Genomic DNA, 25,964 nt, shown 5'->3' with positions numbered 1-25,964 from the left:
TCCACCATGTGGAAACTTATGCTCCAAGCTTGATCTTTAACCCTGACATCCTGGACAGGGAATTCCTTGTACCCTCATCTGGGAAGGACTTTTAGGAGTGTCTCCTTTTCTCTCTCACCTCAATGCCCTCTGTGTTCTGCAAGAAGCGGAGGCTGACAGACTCCAATGCTTGCTGAGGCCACTCGTGGAACCAGTGGATGGCTGTGCAGTTCACAATGGCTGGGAACTTCCTGCTGCGGACTCTTAGCTTGTTCCCCACAGGGGAGAAACAGAGAGTCACCTGAGAAGTCAGAAGGGTGAGGAGAACCAGGAAGGCATCAGAGAAATACTCACAGAGAGGCAGATAAGGCCTTGGGTTCTCTAGCTCCCAGAAGATTGGGAAGCACATCCAACAGAGACAATATCTGTAAATGCTAGCCAGCCTCACCAGCCAAGAGATCAAAAATGCTGGGAATGCGTGATCCACAAGGGATGCTGCTGCCCTTAAAGCAGATGAGAAGGATGTCCTGGCAACGGTGCTCAGGCTGAGAAGGGTGCCGCACACTCACCACCTACTCTAGACAATCAATAAGGACAGTTGTGCCCGAAATATGAGTGGAAGCTCCCGTGAATCATCTTGGGTCTCTGCCTGCCCCTGTCAGTAAGTGCTCTTTACCTTAAGCTGTCGCCGGATCCGATCTATAAAGAACTTCCAACAGTTCTCTCTATTGTCAGCCAGACCCTGGCTCTTGACTTCATTCCTCACATTGCTTATGATGTTTTCAACTTCATCATCAGAGTAGAGATCTGGGATCTCCCCTGGGAAAAAATGGAGCACAGATAGGCAGCCTTGGCATCTCATTAAATGATGCAATCAGACATGGGAGGTTATCCTACCTTGGGACACAGGTCAGTGGTTTTTAGGCCACGTACCAACTCTCTTGCTGGTGAAGCTGGACAGACACCATGTCTACTCCAAACCCAGGGCAGAAGAATGAGTATGTTAATGATTGGAACAGAGCATAGGGTACCCTCCTGTCCTGGGGTAGACAGTTGGTAACACAAGAGCCTTCAACTGTCTTTTTTCTTTTGCTCAAAGCATTTGTTTGCTATCTACTGTATTTTTTGCCCTTTTTGTATTGTGCCTTCCAGGAGTTTAATATTTAGCAGGAAACATGGCTAATAGGATCAAAAATAGTTATAAGATCCCCAGCAAAAAGGGCCATAACAAACATACAGATAGGTCCATATATTTAACAACAGCAAGCTATCTCTGTTTATGAGAGAAAAAGGGGAGAAAGCAGAATGGCTTCATGGAATTTAGTACATGATAAGCAGGACGCCTTACATCAATGGGGAAAAGATTCAACAGGGAAAACATTCAGTATATGGTACTGCATTAAGAAAACTGAGATCTGAAAAAATTATGGTTAGATGTTGAGTTTTTTTTTTTTTTTTTTTTTTTTTTGAGATAGAGTTTTGCTCTTGTTGCCCAGGCTGGAGTACAGTGGTGTGATCTCGGCTCACTGCAACCTCTGCCTCGCAGGTTCAAGCGATTATCCTGCCTCAGCCTCCTGAGTAGCTGGGATTACAGACATGCGCCACCATGCCCGGCTAATTTTTTTGTATTTTTAGTAAAGACGGGATTTTACTGTGTTAGTTAGGCTTGGTCTCGAACTCCTGACCTCAGGTGATCCACCCGCCTCAGCCTCTCAAAGTGCTGGGATTATAGGCATGAGCCACCGTGCCCGGCCAGATCTTGATCTTATACAGCACACTAGAGTAAATGCCAACTGAATCAATGATTTAACTATAAAAGAGGCAGGAAAATAACAGAAAAAATGGGGGAAATAATCTCGGAGTGGGGAAGGATTTTCTAACTCTATCTGAATCAACCTATGTTAAAAGAAAAATAAATTTCATGAATGCATAAAATTGACAAATTTGACTGCATAAAAATAAAAATATTTCATGATGAAAATATCACAGGCAAAGTATAGCAAAGATAGCAAAACACAAAGAACAAAATAAGAAGATATGTTAACCCAGATTATAGTAAAATGGTTAATCTTAATATGTAAAGAAATTTTCTACAAATAAAGAAAAAAGTCAATAATTCAATAGATAGATGGGGTGAAGGATATGAAAAGAAAGTTCACAGTGAAGGAAATAAAAATTTCTGTTGAATATATTAATAGATGCTTCACCTCACTCATAAGAACAGAAATGTATATCAAAACTATGCTTAGTTACTTTCTGTTTGTACAAATAAAGTTAATGAACAAGGACAGTCAATCTTACTCTTAATGAAAATGTATATTAAAACTACACCTTATTATTATTTTTTTACCAGACTGGCAAAAATCTGAAAGTTAAATGAAAACACTGTATTAATGAGACAATATGTGAAAGCAAAATCATATGCTAATCTCCCTGATGAATAAAAATTTTAAAAATCCCAACTAAATATGTATAAATTAGTATATGATGACCAAGTGTAAACCCTGTCCCAGAAATGCAAGGATAAATACTAGAAAAAAAACTATGAAAATAATTTACTACATTAATTGATTAACAAAGTAAAACAATATGACATTGAAATGGATGCATAAGGTTTCTAAAGACTGTTAGCAAACTAGGAATAAATGAGATTTCTCTTTAATAATAGATATCACCCCCAAACCCACAGCAAACACACCTAATAGTAAAATACTAAAATATTCTCTTTCAAATCAAGAATAAGACAAATATGACTGCTATTGTGTTTTCTAGTTATCATTATATAGGAGGCCCCAAACTGTGCAAAAAGTTAAGAAAAAAATAAAATGTATAAGGATAGTTAAGGATGTAATAAAACTATTATTGTTCAAAACCTAATTTTCTACATAGAAAATCTACGAGAATATTCACGTAAACAACCAGAACTCATAAGAGCATTTGACAACAAGCTTGTTGGATAGAAAATTAATACTGGAAATTAAATCACATTTTGTACTCCAGCAAAAACAAATTGTTAATAGAAAAGTCATCAACTAAAACACCAAAAACCCCCTCATATAGCAGGTAAGTAATAAATATATAAAGGGATGTGCCAGATCTTCATGTGAAAACTATAGCATACTATTGAAGGGAATAAATGAAACCATAAATACAGGAAGAGAAATATTGAGTTCATGGAGGGATTATGAGGTATCACCGCTTTCCCAAAAATGCAATTTAAATAAGAAATCAAATGGTTTTCTTTCTTAATTCTGACAAATATTTCCTAAAATTTATATGGAAAAGCAAAGGATGAAAAATGGCATTGTTGAGAAAGAACCAGAAACAGTGATTTGTTCCACCAGAAATCAAGTCTCCTTATAAAGCTATCTTAGTTAAAACAATGTGAAATTGACACTGAGGTGAATAAACAGAATAAGTAAAACACCTAGAAATGGATCCAGATATAAACAGGAAATTGATATTAAAAATCAGGAGGCAGGGCCTTTGAGAGGCCAAGGCAGGTGGATCACGAGGTCAGGAGTTTGAGACCAACTTGGCCAATATGGTGAAACCCCATCTCTACGAAAAATACAAAAATTAGCTGGGCACGGTGGTGTGTGCCTGTAGTCTCAGCTACTCAGAAGGCTGAGGCAGAAGAATCACTTGAACCCGGGAGGCGGAGGTTGCAGTGAGCTGAGATTGCACCACTGCACTCCAGCCTGGGCTTCAGAGCAAGACTCTGTCTCAAAAAAAAAAAAAAAAAAAAAAAATCAGGAGGCAGACAAGGGCTGCACTAATTAATAAGTTATGTTAAGATAATTCCATATTGATATAAAATATAATTAGATCACTATATAAAAATAATTTTCAGGCGAATAAAGACATACACATGAAAAGTAAAACAATGATAATTAAAAAATAAAACAGGCAATTATTTTTATGGCATTGGGATAAAACAACATTTGTGAAACAGAGTACAAAAAGCACAGAAAAAAAGACTATTACAATATTAAAACTACATTGGCACAACAAAAGTCAGATATAGACTTCCAAAAGATATTTACAGTCCATATAATGAACAAACAATCTAATACGTAAAGAATGTCTGAAATTCATAAGATAAAGACAAAAAGCACAACATCCAGAGTGCACACTGTATAAATAGGCAACACATAGAAGAGAAGCAGTAAGGCCAGGCACGGTGGCTCACGCCTGTAATCCCAGCACTTTGGGAGGCCGAGGCGGGTGGATCACCTGAGGTCAGGAGATTGAGACCAGACTGACCAACGTGAAGAAAACCCGTCTCTACTAAAAATACAAAAAAATTAGCCAGGCGTGGTGGCGCATGCCTGTAATCCCAGCTACTCAGGAGGCTGAAGCAGGAGAATCACTTGAACCCGGGAGGCCCGAGGTTGCAGTGAGCCAAGATTGCGCCAGTGCACTCCAGCCTGGGCAACAAGAGCGAAACTCTGTCTCAAAAAACAAAACAAAACAAAACAAAAAAACAAAAAACAAAAAAAAAGAAGAGAAGCAATAAGAGCCAATAAACCCTTGAAAAGATGCTCAGTGTCACCAGTGAAAAGGAAAAGAAAATAATAGGATTTAATTTCATTCTCACTGGCAAAAATTAATATGTCAGCTAAGCCAAATATTGGTGAGGTTAGACAGAAACAGGTGTTCATGCACTACTGGCCAGAGACAAACTGTATGACTACTATGGAGAGCAATTTGGCACTTTTTGGTAAAGCTGAAATGTACACATCAGACAAACTAGCAATCTAGGTATTGGGCACCTGTTGGAAAGAAACCCTTGCAGATGCACAATAAAATTTTCCATTTTGCATTATTATTCATAATTACACAAGTGTTTGTTTTATTGCTTTTAGTAATGTCCAAATTGTTTCGCAAGGAAATATAGAAAAACACAAAGGGAAAATGTGAAAACTGTAAATTTTATTCTTTTGAGAATTTTGTCTGGGGAAGATTCTAGGATTATTGTTTGGCTGTCACTTCAAGTCAAATAAAGTTAATTAAAAAACGTTCAGGATGGAGATAATGGGCTATGTTTGAAATCAGAGAAGAGGGAGAGTCAGAAATTGAAAGAAAAGATGGAATAGAGTAAAATTCTGAATTAGGAACTAGGGGTGGGCTCTTAGCTCAGACGAAAAGTTGACCTTGGAAAGGAGGAATGGTAATATTGGAGGAAAAGAGAAAACCGCAAATAATAATAATAATAATAATAATAATAATAATAATAATAATGGAGATAGACTGTGATGTATAAAGTAGCTGTGAGGCCCAAACTAAATGACATCGGTTTTCTCAATGAAAAAGATGAGACTGAGGGAGGTAAGAATGAAGGAAACACTATAGCTAAAAAGTTGAAAACACTGGATATGATGTAAAGGGGAGTGTGGTTCACTCCAGAAAAGCAATGGGTATCAGAAAAACAAAATTTTCCCATTTCTAGAACAAGTCTTTAGGTAGCGTTGAAGTTATCTGGGACTGGAATCATATACAAGCTCTTCTTTAAAGCTGTCTTTCACCAACATGATGCTTTTGTAAAATTTTTTTTAAAAGCTGTTCACACATGCTTTTTCCTTCTTCTGTAACTGACAGAAATGTTAGCATCATAGGAACATTAGTGATGAAAGAAGTCATTGGGGCCATCTTATATCCCACTTTCTTTTTTCTTTTAAATACGGAGTCTTGCTCTGTCACCAGGCTGGAGTGCAGTGGCGTGATCTTGGCTCACTGCAACCTCTGCCTCCCAGGTTCAAGCGATTCTCTTGCATCAGCCTCCCAAGTAGCTCGGACTACAGGTGCACACTGCCATGCCCAGCTAATTTTTGTATTTTTAGTAGAGACAGGGTTTCACCATATTGGCCAGGATGGTCTCGATCTTCTGACCTTGTGATCTGCCTGCCTCGGCCTCCCAAAGTGCTGGGATTATAGGCGTGAGTCACCGCGCCCGGCCCATCCCACTTTCTTATGGACTTTGGTGAGGTCCTCAAAGTGAGTGGTCTGGCAAATAATCAGTAATAATCACAGTGTGGGTAACTGTGATTGTATCAGTCATTGAAACTGCTGCACTTTCTTGAACTACTGTATCTGGAGGAAACTCACGCCAACTTTCCAGCAAATGATAGCCTTCATGGTTTGACAGCACTAAACCAATTAGGAGTCTACTAAGAGTTTCATACTAATTAGCTTTTATCATTTAAAGGGTCGAAATAAAAAAATGAATTATCATGAAAGTGATCATTTACTGTTTTCTCTTAATTGTACCAACTTATTTAATTTCTATTCTTTGAGATAGTTAATGGCATGCATATAAAATTCCCATAATATAATTTGTCAAAATCAAGACCTTACTAATAGAATGACTCATTTCAGCCTCTTCTGATACAAATAGGAGTGAAAGAAAACCGCTAAAAAAAAATGATATTTAGCATATGTTGAAAGTTTAAATAATAATATTTAATGGAATGTGGAAATTATGTAAGTTCAAATTTTATTGTTCATAAATAAGCTTTAATTGACCAAAGCCGTGATCATTAGGTATTATCTATGGCTATTTTTGCCCTACAAGGACAGAGCTGAGTACTTGTGACAGAGACTGTATGATCTGCAAAGCCTAAAATGTTTACTTCCTGACACTTTATAGGAAAAACTTGATGCCCCTGGTTTATTAATGGTCTTAATTCCAAGACGTTGAAAGCACCTGGGCCACTTAGAGACATTTTCCATGCTCATATGATGGTGGTATTTGTCACAAGATCCCTAGAACCTTTAAGAAGAAGACCATCGGATGGAGTATCTGTGGATAGACACCTCTGAATAGGGAACAAAATTTGCATTTTCACATTTGTTCCTATAATTCCTTCTTGACAATATTCTCGTCACTCGTTTTGTGATGTAGGTAGTCATGCTGGAAGCAGGAAACTGAACTGCCAGAGGGGATTCTGTGATGTGAACAGGGGCAGAGGTTATTTAAATATTTGAGAAGTTTCCTCCTGAGACCTAAAGTTGGGAAACGCTGTCTGTTTTTTTGTTTTTTTTTTTTTGAGACGGAGTCTTGCTCTGTCGCCCAGGCTGGAGTGCAGTGGCACAATCTCGGCTCACTGCAAGCTCCGCCTCCTGGGTTCACGCCATTCTCCTGCCTCAGTCTCCCGAGTAGCTGGGATTACAGGTGCCTGCCACCACGCCTGGCTAATTTTTTGTATTTGTAGTAGATACGAGGTTTCACCGAAAGTTGGGAAACACTATTTCTAACTCCAAGTACTTTCAGGCTTCATGCGGTACTTGGAGTTAGAAATAGTATTGAAATATTCTAATAGTTTGGAAGCCAGACTATTCACCATCTTCTGCCATCTTCTATATGTTAGTATGGGACTCCTTAAAGGCCACAACTGCTTTTCAGGAAAGAGATCCTGATAATTTAATGTGGTTTAGTTAGTTGGACTTTGGTGATAAAAAGGGTGAAGCTAAGGGCTAGATTCTCCACTTCACTCTGATGTAAGGACTTTGACTCTATGTAGACCTGATAGTTTAAAAAAAATTTCCCTATTCTTAAAAGAGAAAAAGCAAGGGAGTGTGGTGGCTATTTCAGTACTCTGTCCCTCTGTCTTCACTGCTGGAAAATTTTCCAAAGCACATGTCCAATAGTAGTATTTAATGGCACATCATGCTGTTAATTACTGTACTTAAAGAAGTACCTCCTAAATGTCAATTATGGGCTGGGAGATGTATTAAGAGCTGACTGTATAAACGATGAAAAACAAGACTCTGCACAGAGTAATAGGTATATCAGTGTTGCTGTATTTCCTAAACTGAGAAGTAGCCATTTAATCCTTCTTTTTTTTTGTATTTCTGGATTGCTTAATAATGTAAATTAATCAACAACAAACACAATGATCTCTTTCTTTCATAAATTTACAATCTCGTTTCAATACAGTGGTGGTACGTGCAGCTATTGAGTGCTGTAGGAATATGGGGAAACTCATTCCTATGAGTGACAGTGGATCTGTCTCTAGATTTTCTAGAGAGGGAACGCCCAAAGTAAGTCTTCTACTGTGGGTAGAAGTTAATCCAGACAAAGAAGGGCATGAGGTTCAAAAGGAACAGCATAAGTAATTAAGGATGTCAGCAAGTAGCACAATGTGTTACCTTAAGGAATTAGGAATCACTAGATCACAAGATGGGAAGTGAGACTAGCAAGGAAGGAAGGAAACAGGACAAAGAAGCTTGGAGTTCATTCTGCAACCAGTTGGGAACTAATAAAAAAAATTACAGTGTTTTTGTTTGTTTTCTTTTTTCTTTTTTTGGAGACATGGTCTTGCTCTGTCACCCAGGCTGGATTGCAATGGCACAATCACAACTCATTGCAGCCTCAAGCTCCTGGGCACAAGCGATCTTCCCACCTTAGCCTCCCGAGTTGCTGGGACCTCAGGTGTGCTCCATCAAGCCCCGATACTCTCTGTACTTTTCACAGAGATAAGGTTTTGCCGTGTTGCCCAGGTTGGCCTTGAACTCTGGGGCTCAAGTGACCCACCCGTCTTGGCCTCCCAAAGTGCTGGGATTACAGTGTAAGCCACTGCTCCTGGCCAGGAATTATAGTTGAGATAGACCCTTTTGAAAGGAGTGAGGAGAATGGATTGGAGTGGGGATAGCATGGGAAGTAGAAAGATAAGTTAAGGAGTGTTGGCATTTGTCAAGGCAAAAGAAGGCAAAACCAGTGGTAGTGAGGATAGAGAAGATATGGATTCAGAAATAGATAAGGGGAAAATTGGTGGCAATAGATTATCTCTTGGACATAGGTGGTAAGGGAGAGGTTAGCAATGCAGGGAATCCACAGAACACAAAGTCTCTTGAGTAACTTGTATAGGACTTCACTTCCACAAGAAAAAAAAAACCAGTTTATTACCACAAAAGGAAAAGAAAAGTCTGATTGCTCACGCTTCTTTTTGCATTGCTCTTTGGGAGTTTCTGTTTTGCAGCTGGAGAACCAAACTGGTCCTGGTTTAAAGTTCCACTGTCTGTGATTTGAGGGCACATCCGGTGAGCAGATCTAATGAGTCCACTAAGTATGTCTTAGAGGATCAGTGCATGCTTGATGGTTGCTCTTTTGCCCCAACTTTACTGTTGTTTTTTTTTTCTTTCTAGGGAAACTGGGCCAGAATTCAATTTATTTAACAGCATAGATGGATCCTCAGGAAGTCCAGTTCCAAATGGCCACCAGAGGAGAACAATCCAATGCCAAGTCTGTTATAAACATTTCCGGGCTCTGCATTCTCATAGGATGTGTGTTGAACACTAACATGTCAACCCTAGCTCTAATCCTAAAGCACCTGGAATATGAGGTGGATCTTTTTATGTTCTAGATCCTAAGAGGAGATTTGGCCCACAGATATATAAAAAGAACAGTTTGGTTTAGAGATAAAGAAGAATATGACCTTAGAAGAGAGGGACCCCATTGGTTATAAACTCTTCCATGAGACTGCACAGAGGTTACATGTTATTCATCTTTGAGCACAGTACCTAGTGACTGAGCATGCGCACTTAGTAAATGATTATTGAATATATGAATACATAGAAAGTCATCTAGCCTGGGACAGGAAAATGAATTATAATTTTGAATAAAACAATTCAGCCTTTTGGAAAGCAAAAGGAAAATCCTAACATAGGATTCCAAAATAAAATAAAATACAAAATCTGTCATAGCTAGGGGCAGAAGAAACATCACACTTGGAGCTGACTAGGTTTTCTTAGCTGGTTAGTGCTAACTGGCAGGGGCACCAGAGTAAAATGGGCCTTCTGGAAGGCTGGAAAGCTGGAGGAAGAGGTGTTTTCCTGGAAAGCCAGGGAATAATTCTGATTTTTTTTTCTCTCTAAATTAGAGTGGGGCCTTGCTGAAGTTGAGTTTAAGTGAAGGTCAAAAAGAGAACAAGTTTTGTAAGAGTTCCTTAAATGCCTGGGTTTGATGATCAGTGCACATTCCTCAAGAATTATTATAACAGGTCAATAAGAACATAGCAAGTAATGAACCTTTCAGATCCAGCAAGGACTCACATTTCATGCACAGTGTCACCAGCAGTTGCATGACCCCTATCAAGGATCCCAGCAGCCAAGGGAAGTGACTCAAATATGTGGTTCATCTGCTCTTACCCTGGGGAACCACTCTAGTTCTTATACAGTTATGTATCTTTCACTAATTAAACCAGGAACCTAACTTAATATTTTTGCTTTGTGTGTAAGATTTCTTCATGTCCATCTATAATCCATCTGAGATACAACTGGCATAAAGATGGGTTCTGAAATGCTATAGTTGGTGTCAGAAGTGGGATTCATAAGCCAAATTACTATCATGGTTTGATTTTAGAAATGGTGTCAGGAAAACAAGAAATGAAATGGTGAGATAAAGAAGTGTGAGAGGAAACTCAGCCCAGGGCATGAGATCATTGGTTTTCCAAGGGAGATGTTTTTGGGAGAGAATTGCATTTACTATACCTTTATATCCAACCTCATACATCTTGTACATAACTACAGAGGGATGAGTTAATTGCAAGGTTGTCTAAGTTATGGTTTCCTAGTCCCTACTGTGTTATCCAAGGGTGGAGTCATTGCATAACCCCACAAAGTTGAAAAAGTTGGGAGATAATGAGGTTCTGTGTCATCCCCACAGCTTTGGCTGAACTGGCAGTCAGTTACTTTCTGGCCAGAAATTACTTATTTGATAGGGAAAATTAGAACCAAGATATACTCTAATTCTCCCTGTTGAAATAGTTAAGAAAAAAAGGGGGTGGGTTAGAAGACAAAAGTGTTCATCTTAACTGTATCTCCACTTGAATATGTATACACAAATCTTACCTTTTTTTTTTTTCTTAAAGAATATATAGAAGCCTTAAAATGGGGCCTAAAACTCCATGACTTTGGAGCCGGCTGATTGCATTTTCACTGGGAGGGCTTTAGAAATTCATCTGCACTTGAAAAAAAGTTGTGTTCTAAATGAAAAATTATCAATACTTAATTGAGGAATAAAATTTCAGTTGGTGAAAATGTGACAACTCTGTGTCTCAGATGTTATTTTAGGAAAAGGTGACCTGGCTGGATTAGAGCAAATTGAAATACAGTGGTGTGAGGCTGGCAACACGCCCGACATCTCTAAAGCTGTATTCTCTCACACTGATTTAGAAATTAGGCTTTAGGGTAGCTTTGGAGTAGGAGGGAAGTTGGGTCCTTCTCTCATTATTTAGTAGAATAATAAAAGATGAGGCTATGTTGTAGATTAAACGCTATTGCAGAAGGTGATGAGATGTTAAAGAGATTGCATTTAAGAAAGGAAAAAATTGTGGCATTGGAGGAGAAAAGGTGTAAGAGTTGGTAGGCAAACTCTCTGATATAAAGCTGACTTGAACAGGGCAGGGAGGTAAGGGAATGAGGGTGGTATTAGTGCAACGCTAGCAGCCAGCACAGTAAGGAAACCTGGGACACCGATCTCACCTGAAAGAAGCCAAAGGTTGCTCACAATGCCTGCTAGTATATGCTCTGGACCAGGGACCAGTGGCTCTTCATGAAAATGACAGCATGATGGCATGGGGTGCAATGCCACAAAATATGAAGCAGACAATGATTCCAAAGCCAGGAACTTCCTGGAGGTTGTCAGGAACTATCCTAAAATATATTACTTACAATATATAGTAGATAGACTATATACTACTATATCTATATATACTAGATAGACTATGGAGAAAGGTACTTGTGACCATGGTCCTTGGACCTTAGAAACTAAGGAGTATTTAATCAGAGTCAGGGAATGGAGTGTGGAGAGAGAGAGAGAGAGGCTTTTGAGACGCTGGAAGTCTGGAGGCAGAAATTTTATTCAGGAACATTTGTACACTGACTGTTTTCTCAATTGAGATGAATAGGTGGTTTTGTAGATGCTGCATTTGGTTTAAGAGCCAAGAAAGCATATTCTTTCTTTAATATAAACATGCACATATTTATATAAATGCATAATTTATGCATTATATTGTCTTATATTCTTGGATGTGTGTGTGTGTGTGTGTGTGTATATATATATATATATATATATATGTATTTTTTTTTTTTTTGAGACAGAGTCTCACTCAGTCACCCAGACTGGAGAGTGCAGTGGCACGATCTCAGCTCACTGCAACCTCTATCTCCCTGGTTCAAGTGATTATCCCGCCTCAGCCACCCAAGTAGCTGGGATTACAGGCCTTTTGCAGTCTCAGTCCTGCACTTGGATCAGAAGAGCATTGGAGATATTGGCCCTGAGCAGGACAGAGCATATCTGTTACAGTGTCCAGGAACAATATACCTTTGAGGGAAGATGCTTATTGCCAGATTATTGGGATTTCTCCAAATATGAAAGACTTCGTTCTAGGTAGAGACAAGGTAGGAAATATAAAAAGCAATGATGGGTAAGACAGATAAACCAGGTCATATCCACTCTGGGGTGATGGACAGCTGAGGTTGGAGTGATGAGATTGAAAGAAGGAAGAGTCAGCCGAACGTTGGGTCAACAGCAGGGATGTGACCACCAGGTTCCACTATCAGTTACCTATGGCCTCTGTATCTCTGGTTGGGGGCGTGAGAGTTTGAAAAGTAATTACGGTAGAGCTGCCACTGCCCTGGATAAGAGAGCTGTGGAGACAGACCCAACTTACATCAAGAGAGTAGGTCAGAGGATGGGATCCAGCATACTGATCTCTTCTCCCTGCCTCTTCATCTCTTGTTTTATAACCTTTTTCTTTTTTCTTTTTTTTTAAATTGAGATGGAGTCTCGCTCTGTCGCCCAGGCTGGAGTGCAGTGGCGTGATCTCAGCTCACTGCAACCTCCGCCTTCTGGGTTCAAGCAATTCTCCTGCCTCAGCCTCCCAAGTAGCTGGGACTACAGGTGTGCACAACCACACAGAGCTAATTTTTGTATTTTTAGTAGAGATGGGGTTTCACCATTCTGGCCAGGCTAGTCTTGAACTACTGACCTCAGGTGAGCCACCCACCTTGGCCTCCCAAAGTGCTGGGATTACAGGCATGAGTTTTCACTTTGTGGGGGATTGTTGGTATACGCACTGAATTCCTAAATAAAGAAGGACAATAAAATAGCAATAGCAAGCATTGAGCTACCCATTGAAGTCCTATCTTGCACAGACAGCGTCACAGGCCACTTCACACCCCCTGTCAAGTTTTTTGGGGACCAAGGGAAACTATGTGGAACTTCCACTTTGCTCTCATGAGGTTGTAAATCACTAGTTAATTACATTGGTAACCTCATCTTGCCCTACTGTGTAAGTTTTATGCGTGCATGCTCATGCTGTCTTTTTGTGTATCTTCCTGCCAATGCCTGAGCTTCCTCAAGTACTACACACATTCTAGTTTCTCTTTGATTTGGATACAGAGAGGGAACAGCACCTTCTCTCCACACTCAGCACATCGCCAAGCTCTTAACCCTCTCTTCTTCCCATCATCAGATCTAGTCCCACTAAGAGAGCCCCACGATTACTGTCTGTTTTGCAATGAAATAAGAATGAAAGAGCCAGGATAGCAGGCCCAGCATCAATGCTGAGAAGGACCTCAATGAACCAGTTCTTGGCTGTATCAGTTTTCTTCCTCATTACTATGACCTTACTATTCCCATCCTGGATGAAATCTTCACCTTTGTATAACTCTGATTCCAGGGGGAATTTATCAGTGACGCCAAGTGCAAGGAATCTCTTACCAGATGCCAAAAGATCATTGATGAGCACAAGGAACCTCTCATCAGCCACTTGGGCATCAGTCATGAGAAACACTGTGTTGAGATTCTTCACTCCAGCTTTCAGACACAGGCTGGCCAGGTCCATCTGTAGGAACAGTCAATATCAGAAATCTCTGAAAAGAAGGCCTCCTTGAAAGAGAACTCCAACCCATTCTTTAGAAATGGAACCGTTTTCTTTGCTTGAATGGGAATTAAAGTAAGGTGACAATGGGAAGCTGGGGGAGGGCTATCTTGCACTGACAGGCAGGAAACTGTGCCTCATTCCCAGGCTTTGGTGCCAATAAAGGTGGGCAAGAGAAGTTACATAGCAATGGCCTCTAATTCATTCAACCATGGTAGCTCCTGTATCTCTCTTACACTGATTTAGAAATTAGGCATTAGGGTAAAGCTTCTGGAGCTCCTGCTTTGTGCAAAGAGGTTACAGCTTTCCAAAGCTTACATATATATAAGACTCATACAAGTGTCTTACTTATATGTAAGACTTACTTACATATAAGTAAGTATGTCTTACGTCTTACTTACATGTAAGACTCATACAACTGAATGACCTGCTCCTGAAGGCAAGCCATTGCTCTTGGTCTTGACTGAGAGTGAGGTACCTGGGGCTACCAGCATGGCAGATGAATATATCTTATGCTAGCAGGGTCTTGTGTTTTTTTATTTTTTATTTTTTATTTTTTGAGATGGATTCTCGCTCTGTCACCCAGGCTGGAGTGCAGTGGCGCCATCTCGGCTCACTGCAAGCTCCGCCTCTCGGGTTCAGGGGATTCTTCTGCCTCAGCCTCCCAAGTAGCTGCAACTACAGGTGCGTGCCACCACGCCCAGCTAATTTTTTGTATTTTTGTTGTAGAGATGGGGTTTCACCATGTTAGCCAGGATGGTTTCGATCTCCTGACCTCGTGATCCGCTCCCCTCAGCCTCCCAAAGTGCCGGGATTACAGGCATGAGCCACTGTGCCTGGCCTCTTGTGTTCTTACAACTAGCTCCAGCAAAATACTTATGTTGAAAAAAATATACTGGGGCAACACACACACACATACACAAATGCAATCACCTGTAGGAAATTATATCCATTGAAAACTGCAGATCGATGACATTTTGGGCTAGGATGCCAAGTTCTGAACTTATCCAGCTTGATCAATCTCAGTTCCTGTGGTGTATCACCCTCCCCAAGCTCAGCCATCAGTTCTTGATGTGCCTTTCTCTCTCTCTCGCACTACTCACAGCTATTTCTAACAACTCCACCCATTTCTTTACCACAGAGCTACCTTAATGTCCAAATAGCTCCCCTTTAAAGATACCGATTTTTGTTTTAGATCAATGGTTCTCACCACATCCTCTAAGTGATCTAAGACAGTGTTTCTCAGTTCTCATTGGAATCATCTTGGGGATGCTTTGAAAAATCATGATGCCCAGGCCATTCCCCAGACTAGTTAAACCAGAATATTGGGGAGTGGGACACAGGCATCAGTATTCTTTCTAGATCCCCAGCGATTCCCATATAGAGTAGAAGTTGAAACCCACAGTCTCAGCTCATTCTGTAAATGTGTAATTCCTATCACACTATCATGTCTTTTTTGGAAGTACTAAAGAAAGACCTAATATGAACTTGATGTATGACCTTAGATTCAGCTAGTTGTCGAGAGGCTGAGCTGTGGTTTCAGAGCAGAAGTGAGCACCTCCCTCTTCTGTCACCGGCTGAGAGATTATGAGGGCAAGTGGGTAGGACTGGCTCAGTGCTGGCTAGAGTTCTTCCAGGAAGAGCAAGAGCAGCCTCCTGATAGAAGTTACACTGTGACTTCCTACCAAGACTGTTGTGGCCATGGATAAAACGAAGGAGACTGGACACAATGACCTTCGAAGGTTGTATATAGTGTCTTTCTTTACTTTCCAGAGCACTCATCCAGCCTCCAAGTGCTGGCTGTCTGAAACCAGGATATGTCACTGAAGGTCCCAGAGGCCAGTGGTTACCGATCCGTCTTTTAAAATCTGAATTTCTTAGGAAACTCAAGCAGACCTTCAGAATTCCATCTGTCTGCTCCCACTGCCAGTGAGCTGTGTGCTGAATTTGATACAGATGTGCTTCTGATTTGAGCAAGAGTGGAGGCCCCACAGACGTAACTAGGACACCTGAGGTCTCCCAAAGGCAGACTTTGGAAATGCCACTGTTCTCAGGCTGAGTCTAATGAGAAAAGTCATTCACATCACCAGCCCAGAACCTAAGACAGAAATGGACAGACATTGAAGGGGAGGCTCCAGACAGGGGAACTGGAGAACGAGTGAAGGATGATGGAACTGTGGCTGGTTAGAGGGAAGCTGAGCCTCCTCCCTGCAGCCGCCTGACCTTTTACCTTGAAGTCCTGGATCTGGTAGCCTTTGCGCAGTGTGATCTGGAAGACATCCATGGAGCTGATGAAAGCTGCCAGCCTTGTCAGGCTCTGCTTGCCGCTCCCACCTACACCAACCAGCAGAGCATTTCCCCGCGGAGACTCCAAGATGCGATTGATATGGCAGCTAAAGAGAAGGAAGCAGGCACATGTTGCTTTGATCAGACTTTCTGCAGTCAGAAGCATGTATAAAGGCTTGAGTGGGAGCAGGGGCCTTCCTTGGAGGCACGTCACAGGCTGAGCTGTGGGAAACGTTTATTAGATTGTCCCCAAACCTGGCCTCACCTTCTTGCCCGAGCTGACTGAAGCTGCCATTGCTTTGCCTTAAGCCACAGCCTCTAGTGAACTAGGGACAGCCTGGGGGAGCCCATGGAAGGGAGCAGGATTGCAGGGGATGAGTGATGCGATAGGGAAGGGACTCAGGATTGCTCTTGCTCTTCTCCGCACCATACCTGACCCTGCCACACCTCCCACTTCTGTTCTTTTGGGCAAGAAGAGGGGACGGAAAAAGCGAAACAGTCGAAAACACACAATTTTAAAAATTCAGGAAAGGCTGGAGGACAAGGCAGGAGCAGAACTTGGTTCCTCTCAGGAAAGAAGAGAAGCCAAACCAAAGTCAGCAGGAGAGAAACAGGGAGTCCGGACAGAACTCGTCTGTCTCCCTCCTTCAATCCTTCCTGGGCATCGATGACCCTGTAATGAAGGTTTGTGGGTTCTTATTATCAATAGGTAAGACAGCTGCATCCCTGGCTTCTGGATTCCTCCCTTCGCAGCCTTACTGCTCACCGCTCTCAGTGCCCATATTCGTCTCTCCTTGCCCCTTTCCTTGCAATGGAAGACTATTCCAGGCCTCATCCCCTTCAGAGGAAGCCACTCTTCCTGCCCTCCAGCCCTTCCTCAAAGGCCACCCTCTATCAGCCTCTCCTCCAGGATCCGCCTCCATTCATGCGTCTAACCCCTCTCAGCAGTATGCATATACCTTATGCAAGGTGCTACACCCTTTATAAAAATAACCCTGATTTCCTCTTCTTTTCTCATCTTTAAAACAATGGCTCTGCACTGTATAAAATACATACAATACAGAAAAAAATCCACAATTCTACTATTTAGCAATAAATACCACTGACGTGAATTATAGGTCCTTCTAGACTTTTTTCTAGTGTCTGTCTACATTTTTATAAATATATATGTTTGTACATACATTGATGGTACCTGAAAAGTCAATATATTTCTGTTATGTGTATTTTAAAAATTGAGTTCATCTTGTATACTGAACACAGTCTTTTGAAAACTTTTTTTTTTTCATTTAGCAATATACTGTGATTGTTTCCCTAAGCCATTAAAAATTCAGCTAAACCAGACTTTTGATGGTGGAATGGTATTGTGTAGAATACCAACATTGTGTTGGTAATAAGGATAGAATAAATTGCTTGTCTGTAATAGCCTGCTCTTGGATATGTACGTTGCTTCCAATATTTTCCAGTTATAAATAATGCTGTATATATTTTTTAAGTTTATATCTCTAATTATATCCTCAGGATAAGTTCTAGAAGTAAAACTGTTGAGCCAAACAGTAAGACAGTCTTTAGAGACTGCTGCGCAGAATGACGGCACCAATATGTACTTTTCCTGGGTAAAATTGATCAAAAGGTGGATTTGCTATATTGGAGGATTTGAATATGCTGGATGTGTTAGTTGAATTAGGATGTGTTAAGTCAGCGAATTCAGGGCTATGTAACACAGTGATCAAGCTGCTTTAGAGAAATGTTTTTGGAAGAAGAGAAAACAGGTATTGGTGATTTGGGGACCAAAAGAGTGTGAGAATAGGAACTCGGGCTGGGAGCGGTGGCTCACGTCTGTAATCCCAGCACTTTGGGAGGCTGAGGCGGGAGGATCACCTGAGGTCAGGAGTTTGAGACTAGCCTGGGAAACATGGTGAAACCCCATCTGGAGAGGGTTCAAGATTTCAGTCTGGATGCCTGAAACATTTGTAGCAATAAAAAGTTCTTTGGGGCCCAGGTGCGGTGGCTCATGCCTGTAATCCCAGCACTTTGGGAAGCCAAGGTGGAGGGATCACCTGATGTCAGGAGTTCGAGACCAGCCTGGCCAACATGGTGAAATCCTGTGTCTACAAAAATACAAAAATTAGCAGGCGTGGTGGCGCGTGCTTGTAATCCCACCTGCTAGGGAAGCTGAGGCAGGAGTATCTCTTGATCATGGGAGGCAGAGGTTACAGGTTACAGTGAGCCAAAATCGCTCCACTGCACTCCAGCCTGGGTGACAGAGACTCCATTTCAAAAAAAAAAAAAAAAAAGAACTCGGGTAAAGTTTGGCCAAATAGAGTAGAGGATATGTTTGAGATTGAATTGCATGGGCTACAATCCTGTGCTCCTGTCTGTGTTAATGATGTTATAATTAGAAATGCCATATTCAAATTAAGTAGTGGTGGAGCAACATAAGGTCTAGCTAGCTCCAGTTTGGAAGAAACTCTGGGCACGGGTTTTGGTGGGTGGGGTTCGACGCATGAACTACATGTGAGTGTATATAAAGTTACAGAGCTTGTGTTGAGCCTCTGTGGTTTGAAGTTTCTTATTTCTGCAAATTTCTTGCATGTACTGATGACTTGTTCACAATGAAAATAAATAAACTAGACGTTTGTGGTTCCTCATTGCCCCATGTCTCCTGTGGGGTGCACTTGCTGCTCTGAAATCTTGCTAGCAGTGTGTGGGACTCTGGCCCCCAACCCTTGTTGACACTGAATCTTACATCTAATTTTTTTTTTTTTTTTTTTTTGAGACGGAGCCTTGCTTTCTCGCCCAGGCTGGAGTGTAATGGTGGGATTTCAGCTCACTGTAACCTCTGCCTCCCAGGTTCAAGCAATTCTCCTGCTTCAGCCTCCCGAGTAGCGAGTAGTGGAGATTACATTTGCATTCCACCACTCCTGGCCCCCAAAGAACTTTTTTTTTTTTGAGACAGAGTCTTGCTCTGTCATCCGGGCTGGAGTACAGTGGTGCGATCTTGGCTCACTGCAAGCTCCGCCTTCTGGGTTCACGCCATTCCCCTGCCTCAGCCTCCCGAGTAGCTGGGACTACAGGTGCCTGCCACCACGCCCAGCTAATTTTTTGTATTTTTAGTAGAGATGGGGTTTCACCGGGTTAGCCAGGATGGTCTCGATCTCCTGACCTTGTCATCCGCCTGCCTCAGCCTCCCAAAGTGCTGGGATTACAGGTGTGAGCCACCGCGCCTGGCCAATCTTTGCCAATTTAATGGTGGAAAAATTACTGTTTTTATTTTTATTTATTTGGTTTCTAGGGAATTGAACATTTTTAAATGTTTATGAAGCATTTTATTATTTATGTTTTATAAACTTTCTGTTCTTGCCCATTGCCTGCTTTTCAATTGAAGTGTTTCTCTCAATTTGTGAAACCCTTTTATGTATGTTTTCAGTTATCCTCCAATTTCTCACCTTTATCTTCCAGTTTTTTAAAGGTGTTTCAGATATACAAATATTTTTAGGTTTTAAAATTGGATGTGGTTAACTACTAAATTTTATGTAGTTAAAATGTTTTGACTTAAATATTCAGGAGTTATTTATTGACCTGCATTCAGTAATTTTATGATTTTACTTTTCCACTTTAATTATTTAATTGTGATACTTACACTGTCATATCAGATAGATTTACACTTCTCTTGCTTTCCTATGAAACCGTAATTTCTAGATGTCTGAAGAGTACATATACTCATTTTGTATTATCTGCAGTGACAGCACATTGAAGGTATCTAATACATTTTTGTTAAATTTAAACAGAACAACCCATGCCTTATATGAACTCCACATTTGGGGTGATGTACGCAATGATTCATTACGCTGGGTGCAAGGGGTTATCTGCTTTGTGTCTGCATGAGATGGTGCCTGATGAAGGGAGAAGCCATGGTGCTAAGATACCCAGGCCCTCTCTCCTGATTCAGAAAAGGTAGGGCAGGAAAGGATTAGTGGAGGAAAGAGAGAGGCAGGCATGGAGGAGGAGTCAGAGGAGTTGGAGTCCAGCTGGGATCTCTGGGTCACCCAATCCCCCAGCCCTATTCTGAAGGCCTGAACTCAGCTTAGCATGGCCCATGCCATTCAATATCTCAATGGGAAATGCATCGTTAGCGATGAAGTTTCCAGAGAAGTGTGGTTAAGTCTGCAACAGTCAGCACCGGACTCCAGCTGGGGATTCATTACCAACCTCTGATGAGGGCAAAGAACTCTGCATTTAAATTACAAAATTTAAAAAGAAGATCAATATTCTAAAGTGCTCCTGGGCCAGAAAACCAAGGCAGTCTAAGTTAAGTCCATTACTGAATTTCTGAGAGATTAAAAACAAAAGCTGAGGATGCACCACCGCACAGCTGGAGGAAGTTGATTTATTGGACTAGACACGCATGTGCGTGTGTGCGAGCACACACACACACACACACCTAGAGAATGGGTAAGATTCTCAGGGAACAAAAGAAGTACATCTGAGGGTTTGTCGTTGTTGTTAATGATTGCTAAGTGATTCTAAGAGAAGAAAATACATGTGGGAGTGAAAAACAAAGAGACAGAAAAAGATGAATGGAGATGATGCCAAAAGCAGGGGAAAAGATCTGGTTTAAAGCTTGAAGAAAAAGCAGAACAAGAATCTGCTGAAGTGGTGACGAAAGTCAGTAGAAAAGTGGTACTACTAAGGAAATAAGGCAATAGCACAAAGAAAAAAGACTTTAATATTTACTGACTGCAAAGCACTTTGCATAGATAGCAACAACCCTGCGATGCAGGCATTCTTAATCGCCTAATTTCCCAGGTGAGGATATTTAGGCTTGGGGATTAAGCATCTTTCCCAAAGCATCCCAACCAATTTGTGGCAGAACAAGGATTTGAACTTTGGTTTGGTTTTTGTCCATAACCACTACACAGTGCTCTGTTACTGAGTTCAGCATCAAAGCTGCAGAAAGGGAGAGCAGCAAAGCTGGGGAAGGGTGTAGGGGACTCTAACAAAAAAGATGATGAGAGCTTGAGTGGTGAGAACAAACAGCTGGATGGAGTTATTATAAAAACAGGTTCTCACCTTGTCTCCTTGGACCTGTGAGTTCCTGGGAGGCACACACAGTCTCCTTCCTCCTCTGCTCTGTCCTACTCCCACTTTTTTTTTTTTTTTTGTCTGTGTGTTTTCTTGAGATGGAGTTTCACTCTTGTTGCTCAGGCTAGAGTGCAGTGGCATGATCTTGGCTCACTGCAACTTCCACCTCCCGGGTTCAAGTGATTCTCCTGCTTCAGCCTCCTGAGTAGCTGTGATTGCAGGTGCCCACCACCACACCTGGCTAAGTTTTTTGGTATTTTTAGTAGAGATGGGGTTTCACCATGTTGGCCAGGCTGGTCTTGAACTCCTGACCTCAGGTGATCCATCCGCCTTGGCCTCCCAAAGTGCTGGGATCACAGGTGTGAGCCACCGTGCCCAGCCTACTCCCACTTTGCATCTCAGAAGGTGGGACCTTTCTGGAGTGCTGTGTGTGTAGTGATGTGAGGCCATGGAGTCCTCCCACACTCTTAGGTTATCTGTGTTTCTCCTTGTACTGCCTGGTATCCTTTTTCTGATCTAAGAAGGGGAATCCTTCTGCTTTATTGGTTGGTAGAGACAGCAACAAGAGGTCCATGAGCCCCAGGGAAGGGAGGGAAGGACAGAGCGAGGATAAAGTAATGGGCAGTTGATGTCTTTAAACAAATGTATGGGAAATTATACATCTAAATACATTTTATTCTTCAGAATTGTCCCCCTCCAGGCAGTTCATTTTCCCAGTTATTTTGCCGTTGCTAAATGAGGCTCAGGCTCCTCTTTGGATACTAACTTCAGAGTTTGTTTATAAGCCTATGGAAGAAAGCCAGTGTTTGTAGCCAGTACTTATTATTATTTTTTTTTCTAAAAACAATATTAGTTTGATCACCCATGTTGGAAGCCACATTGATGGAATCACTTACAATTCTTTCCAATTAAATTCGCCCTTAAAGGACAAAGACTTGCCTCAATTCCAAGACTATGACAGACATACTGGTGGCTCTTCAGAGGAGAGAATACTCACTGGAGCTTCATAAGGTTGAACTTTTTTTTTTTTTTTCTTTTTTGAGATGGAGTTTCACTCTTGTTTCCCAGGCTGGAGTGCAACGGCACAATCTTGGCTCACTGCAACCACCGCCTCCCGGGTTCAAGCGATTCTCCTGCCTCAGCCTCCCGAGTAGCTGGGATTTCAGGTGCACGCCGCCACCATGCCCAGCTAATTTGTATTTTTAGTAGAGACGGGGTTTCACCATGTTGGTCAGGCTGGCCTCAAACTCCTGACCTCAGGTGATCCACCCGCATCGGCCTCCCAAAGTGCTGGGATTACAGGCATGAGCCACTGTGCCCGGCAGGTTGAACTTTTAATACCTAATTTCCTGAACCCTACTATGCACTAGGCATTGTCTAAGATACTAAGGTTTCAGCAGTGAGCAAGACAGTCTGTGTGCTCAAGGAGCTCACATCAGATTAGGGGGATACAAAAAAATATTTGAAGAAGCTTCATAGGACGATGGTAGAGAGCACAGACTCTGGAGCCAGATTGCACTATTGCAAGTTCTACCTATTTATGAGGAGTGTGACCTTAGGCAACTTCTCTCCTCTCAGTCTCAGTTTCCTCACTTATAATATAGAGACAATAACAAAACTTTACTTCTTCAGGGTTTTTGTGAAAACTAAATGCAATGATATATGCAAAGCACTATGCACAAGGCACTTAGAGAGTTCTATGTTGAGCTACATGTCGTTTTAAACCCTACCCTCTCAGGGAGGCCTTCCTGATGACCCTAGTTATAATTAGGATCACCCTCAGTCCTCTCTACTCCCCTTCCCTCTCTGTTTTCCTCTGCATGATTTAGTCTCATATAACATGCTAAGCAGTTTTACTGAGCACCTGCTAGGTTCCACACAGTGTCCTAGAGGTTAGGATCCCGGCAGTCATCCTAAGATTGTCTAATCAATAAATATATGTTGGATGAGTGGATGATGTAAACAGAGGTTAATCATTGACCACAGGGTCATCATGTAATATAGGCGAGGACTTAGCAGTGACAACTGACTTCAGCAAGACGTGGGGTCACCTCACTACAGAGGTGACAATGATAAGCACTGCTTTGTTCAAGGGCTAAGAAGTGGGCAGAGAAGGAAATCAGAAGTGAGAAAGTAAGACAAAGATGGGCAACGTTTTGGATGAGTGTCGTTGTGGACAGGAGCAGAAAAATGGGGGTAGTAGATGGAAAGGAATGTAAGAGGCAAGGAATAGTTTATTATTTTTTGATAAATGATAACATAGCATGTTTGTATGCTGATGCATATAATCCAGAAATTAATGATGGGGTAAGATAAAAGAGGGGAGAGAGAAAATACGAGAGGGAGAAGGAGAGAGGGAGGAGATAATTACAGTGAGAGGTGAAGTCACCAAGAAGGTGAGAGGAGGTGGGATCCAGGGCGCAGGTGTAGGGACTAGACTTAGGTAGGGACAGGGGTGTTCATGAACTGAAGTTGTAGGGAAGGCAGGACTTGTGGGAGGGATGCAGAGATACACATAGGCTGTTAGATTTGATGACGGGAAGACGCGAGATTCTCTTCTTGTCACTTTCATTATCCCAGTGAAATAAGAGATGTTCTTATTAACTGGGAATAAGGCGCTGGGAGTTTGAAAAGAGAAGGAAAATGTGTAATGCAGTTATCACGGGATGGTGAAAGGAGCAACATGCTTAGGGTAGAGGAGGACAATTTCTAGCAATGTCGAGGCCTGTTTGATATTTATGACTGCAGATCTGGAGCAAAAACAATCAACATGGTGGGATATTTTCCTCAACAGTATCTAGCTGCTTAGGGACACGGGTAGAATAAGAAGATAGTGGGGGCTGAGCGCAGTGGCTCACGCCAGTAATCCCAGCACTTTGGGAGGCCAAGGCGGGTGGATCACCTTAGGTCAGGAGTTGGAGACCAGCCTGGCCAACATCGTTTAACCCTGTCTCTATTAAAAACACAAAAAATTAGCCAGGCCTGGTGGTGGGCGCCTGTAATCCCAGCTACTTCAGAGGCTGAGGCAGGAGAATGGCTTGAACCTGGGAGGCGGAGGCTGCAGTGAGCTGAGATCGCTCCACTGCACTTCAGCCTGGGTGACAGAGTGAGACTCCCTCTCAAAACAAAAAAAGAAAAAAAGAAAAAAAAAAAGACAGTGCGGTTTAGCCCAAGTGAGATTTTGTGGATACAATGACAAGAAAGTTAGGCGAGCTGGCACTGGGGTGATGGGGTCTTTGGTGGTTAAAAAAGACAGTAAGGAGAATCGCTTGAACCCAGGAGGCAGAGTTTGCAATGAGCTGAGATCACGCCACTGCACTCCAGCCTGGGCGACTGAGTGAGACTCCGTCTCAAAAAACAATAATATAAAATAAAATAAAATTTAAAAAAAGGGAAAGTAAAGACATGGTAGGGGGAGAGATAACAGAGTCTGGGGAAGTAGTTGGTCCAATAAATGAAGTCTTGAAGTTGAATGAAAGACTAGAGCAGATGAGTGGGACGGTGGCAGGTACAGGTCAGAAAGTGGGATGTTTGAAGTCGGGATTTTGAAGGTGGGTTCCTATGACAGGAACATGAGAGTGAGAACTGAGGTGGGCTAGAAGAAAAGACCACGGGAGCCAAGCAGGCCAAGGAACAGAAAGAATTATTAGCTAGATGCCAAGAGTGAGTCGAGACATGGGTGAGGAGGAAGGGTGCCCAGGGACCAAGGCCATTAGCGGATGATGGGGAGTGATTGACTGTCAGCAGATAACAGTGATAAGGAGAAAGAATGAGTATGAAAGGCAGGTGACTTGTGTTCAAAAGAACTGGGGTTTTGAAGGATAAGAGAAGAAAGGACTTAAATGTGCCATTGGGGTGGGGGACTGGGGGTAAAGAGGTTACTTACTCCTCTCTAGGCCCTGGTGCACATAGAATGGGGAAGAAAAAACAGCTTTCCTCCACTCAGGGGTCAGTCAGGTATCAGTTAGAATTTGGCAGTAAAGGGAAAGTTCAAAGAAGTTGAAATGAAGCAGATGTTGTTGCTAAGACCGTGAGTACCCTGGGGGAAGGTGGAAGGATTTTGGAGGGCAGTGAGCGCTGGCAATGGGTCTCAGATTGGGAAATGTAAGAAGCAGGGTAGGGATGGTGTTGGTGTGAGACTAGACTGTCTTGGAGGCTTGGTTATTACTTTCAGTGATTCACTAGATAGCAAAAACACTAAAAGGATATTTAATTTTTGAAATATGTATGCACTTGAACACAAACCCTCTATCTCTCTCTCTTTTTTTTTTTTTTTTGAGGTGGAGTCTTGCTCTGTCGCCCAGGCTGAAGTGCAGTGGCGCCATCTTGGCTCACTGCAACCTGGGCCTCCCAAGTTCAAGCGATTCTCTTGCCTCAGCCTCTGGAGTAGCTGGGACTATAGGCGCGTGCCACCACGCCTGGCTAATTCTTTTGTATTTTTAGTAGAGACGGGGTTTCACCGTGTTAGCCAGGATGGTCTTGAGCTCCTGACCTCGAGATCTGCCCGCCTCGGCCTCCAAAGTGCTGGGATTACAGGCATGAGTCATCCTGCCCAGCCTATCTCATTTTTTAAAATGGCCCTTGGACTAATAGCAAGGTGGTGATGGAGGTCCTGAGCTGTTCTGGGTCCCATTTTATGATCTCAAGTCTGTTCTTGCTGTCACTGTGATTATGCCCAGGATAGCAAATGGCAGACCTGGACATGAACCCATTCCTGCCTGAGCTCCGCAC

At 42.1% G+C, this 25,964-nt stretch overlaps 1 protein-coding gene across 1 annotated transcript in view; it reads right to left on the bottom strand.

The window, feature by feature from the left end:
- Nucleotides 1–25,964, bottom strand: part of DNAH9 (dynein axonemal heavy chain 9) — a 379,881-nt gene that overhangs the window by 142,882 nt on the left and 211,035 nt on the right. Inside the window, exons 44-47 of the mRNA XM_054456248.2 lie at nt 16,096–16,258; nt 13,706–13,829; nt 656–798; nt 119–280 (exon numbers count right to left, since the gene is read on the bottom strand). Of these exons, the coding sequence (XP_054312223.2) occupies nt 119–280; nt 656–798; nt 13,706–13,829; nt 16,096–16,258 (592 nt within the window). The remainder of the gene's footprint in view (nt 1–118; nt 281–655; nt 799–13,705; nt 13,830–16,095; nt 16,259–25,964) is intronic.

Source organism: Pongo pygmaeus, chromosome 19 (assembly GCF_028885625.2).
Source record: "Pongo pygmaeus isolate AG05252 chromosome 19, NHGRI_mPonPyg2-v2.0_pri, whole genome shotgun sequence".
NCBI classification, from domain to species: Eukaryota; Metazoa; Chordata; class Mammalia; order Primates; family Hominidae; genus Pongo; species Pongo pygmaeus.
Note: the sequence above shows the minus strand (reverse complement) of the source record. Positions and strands in the feature narration are given on the sequence as shown.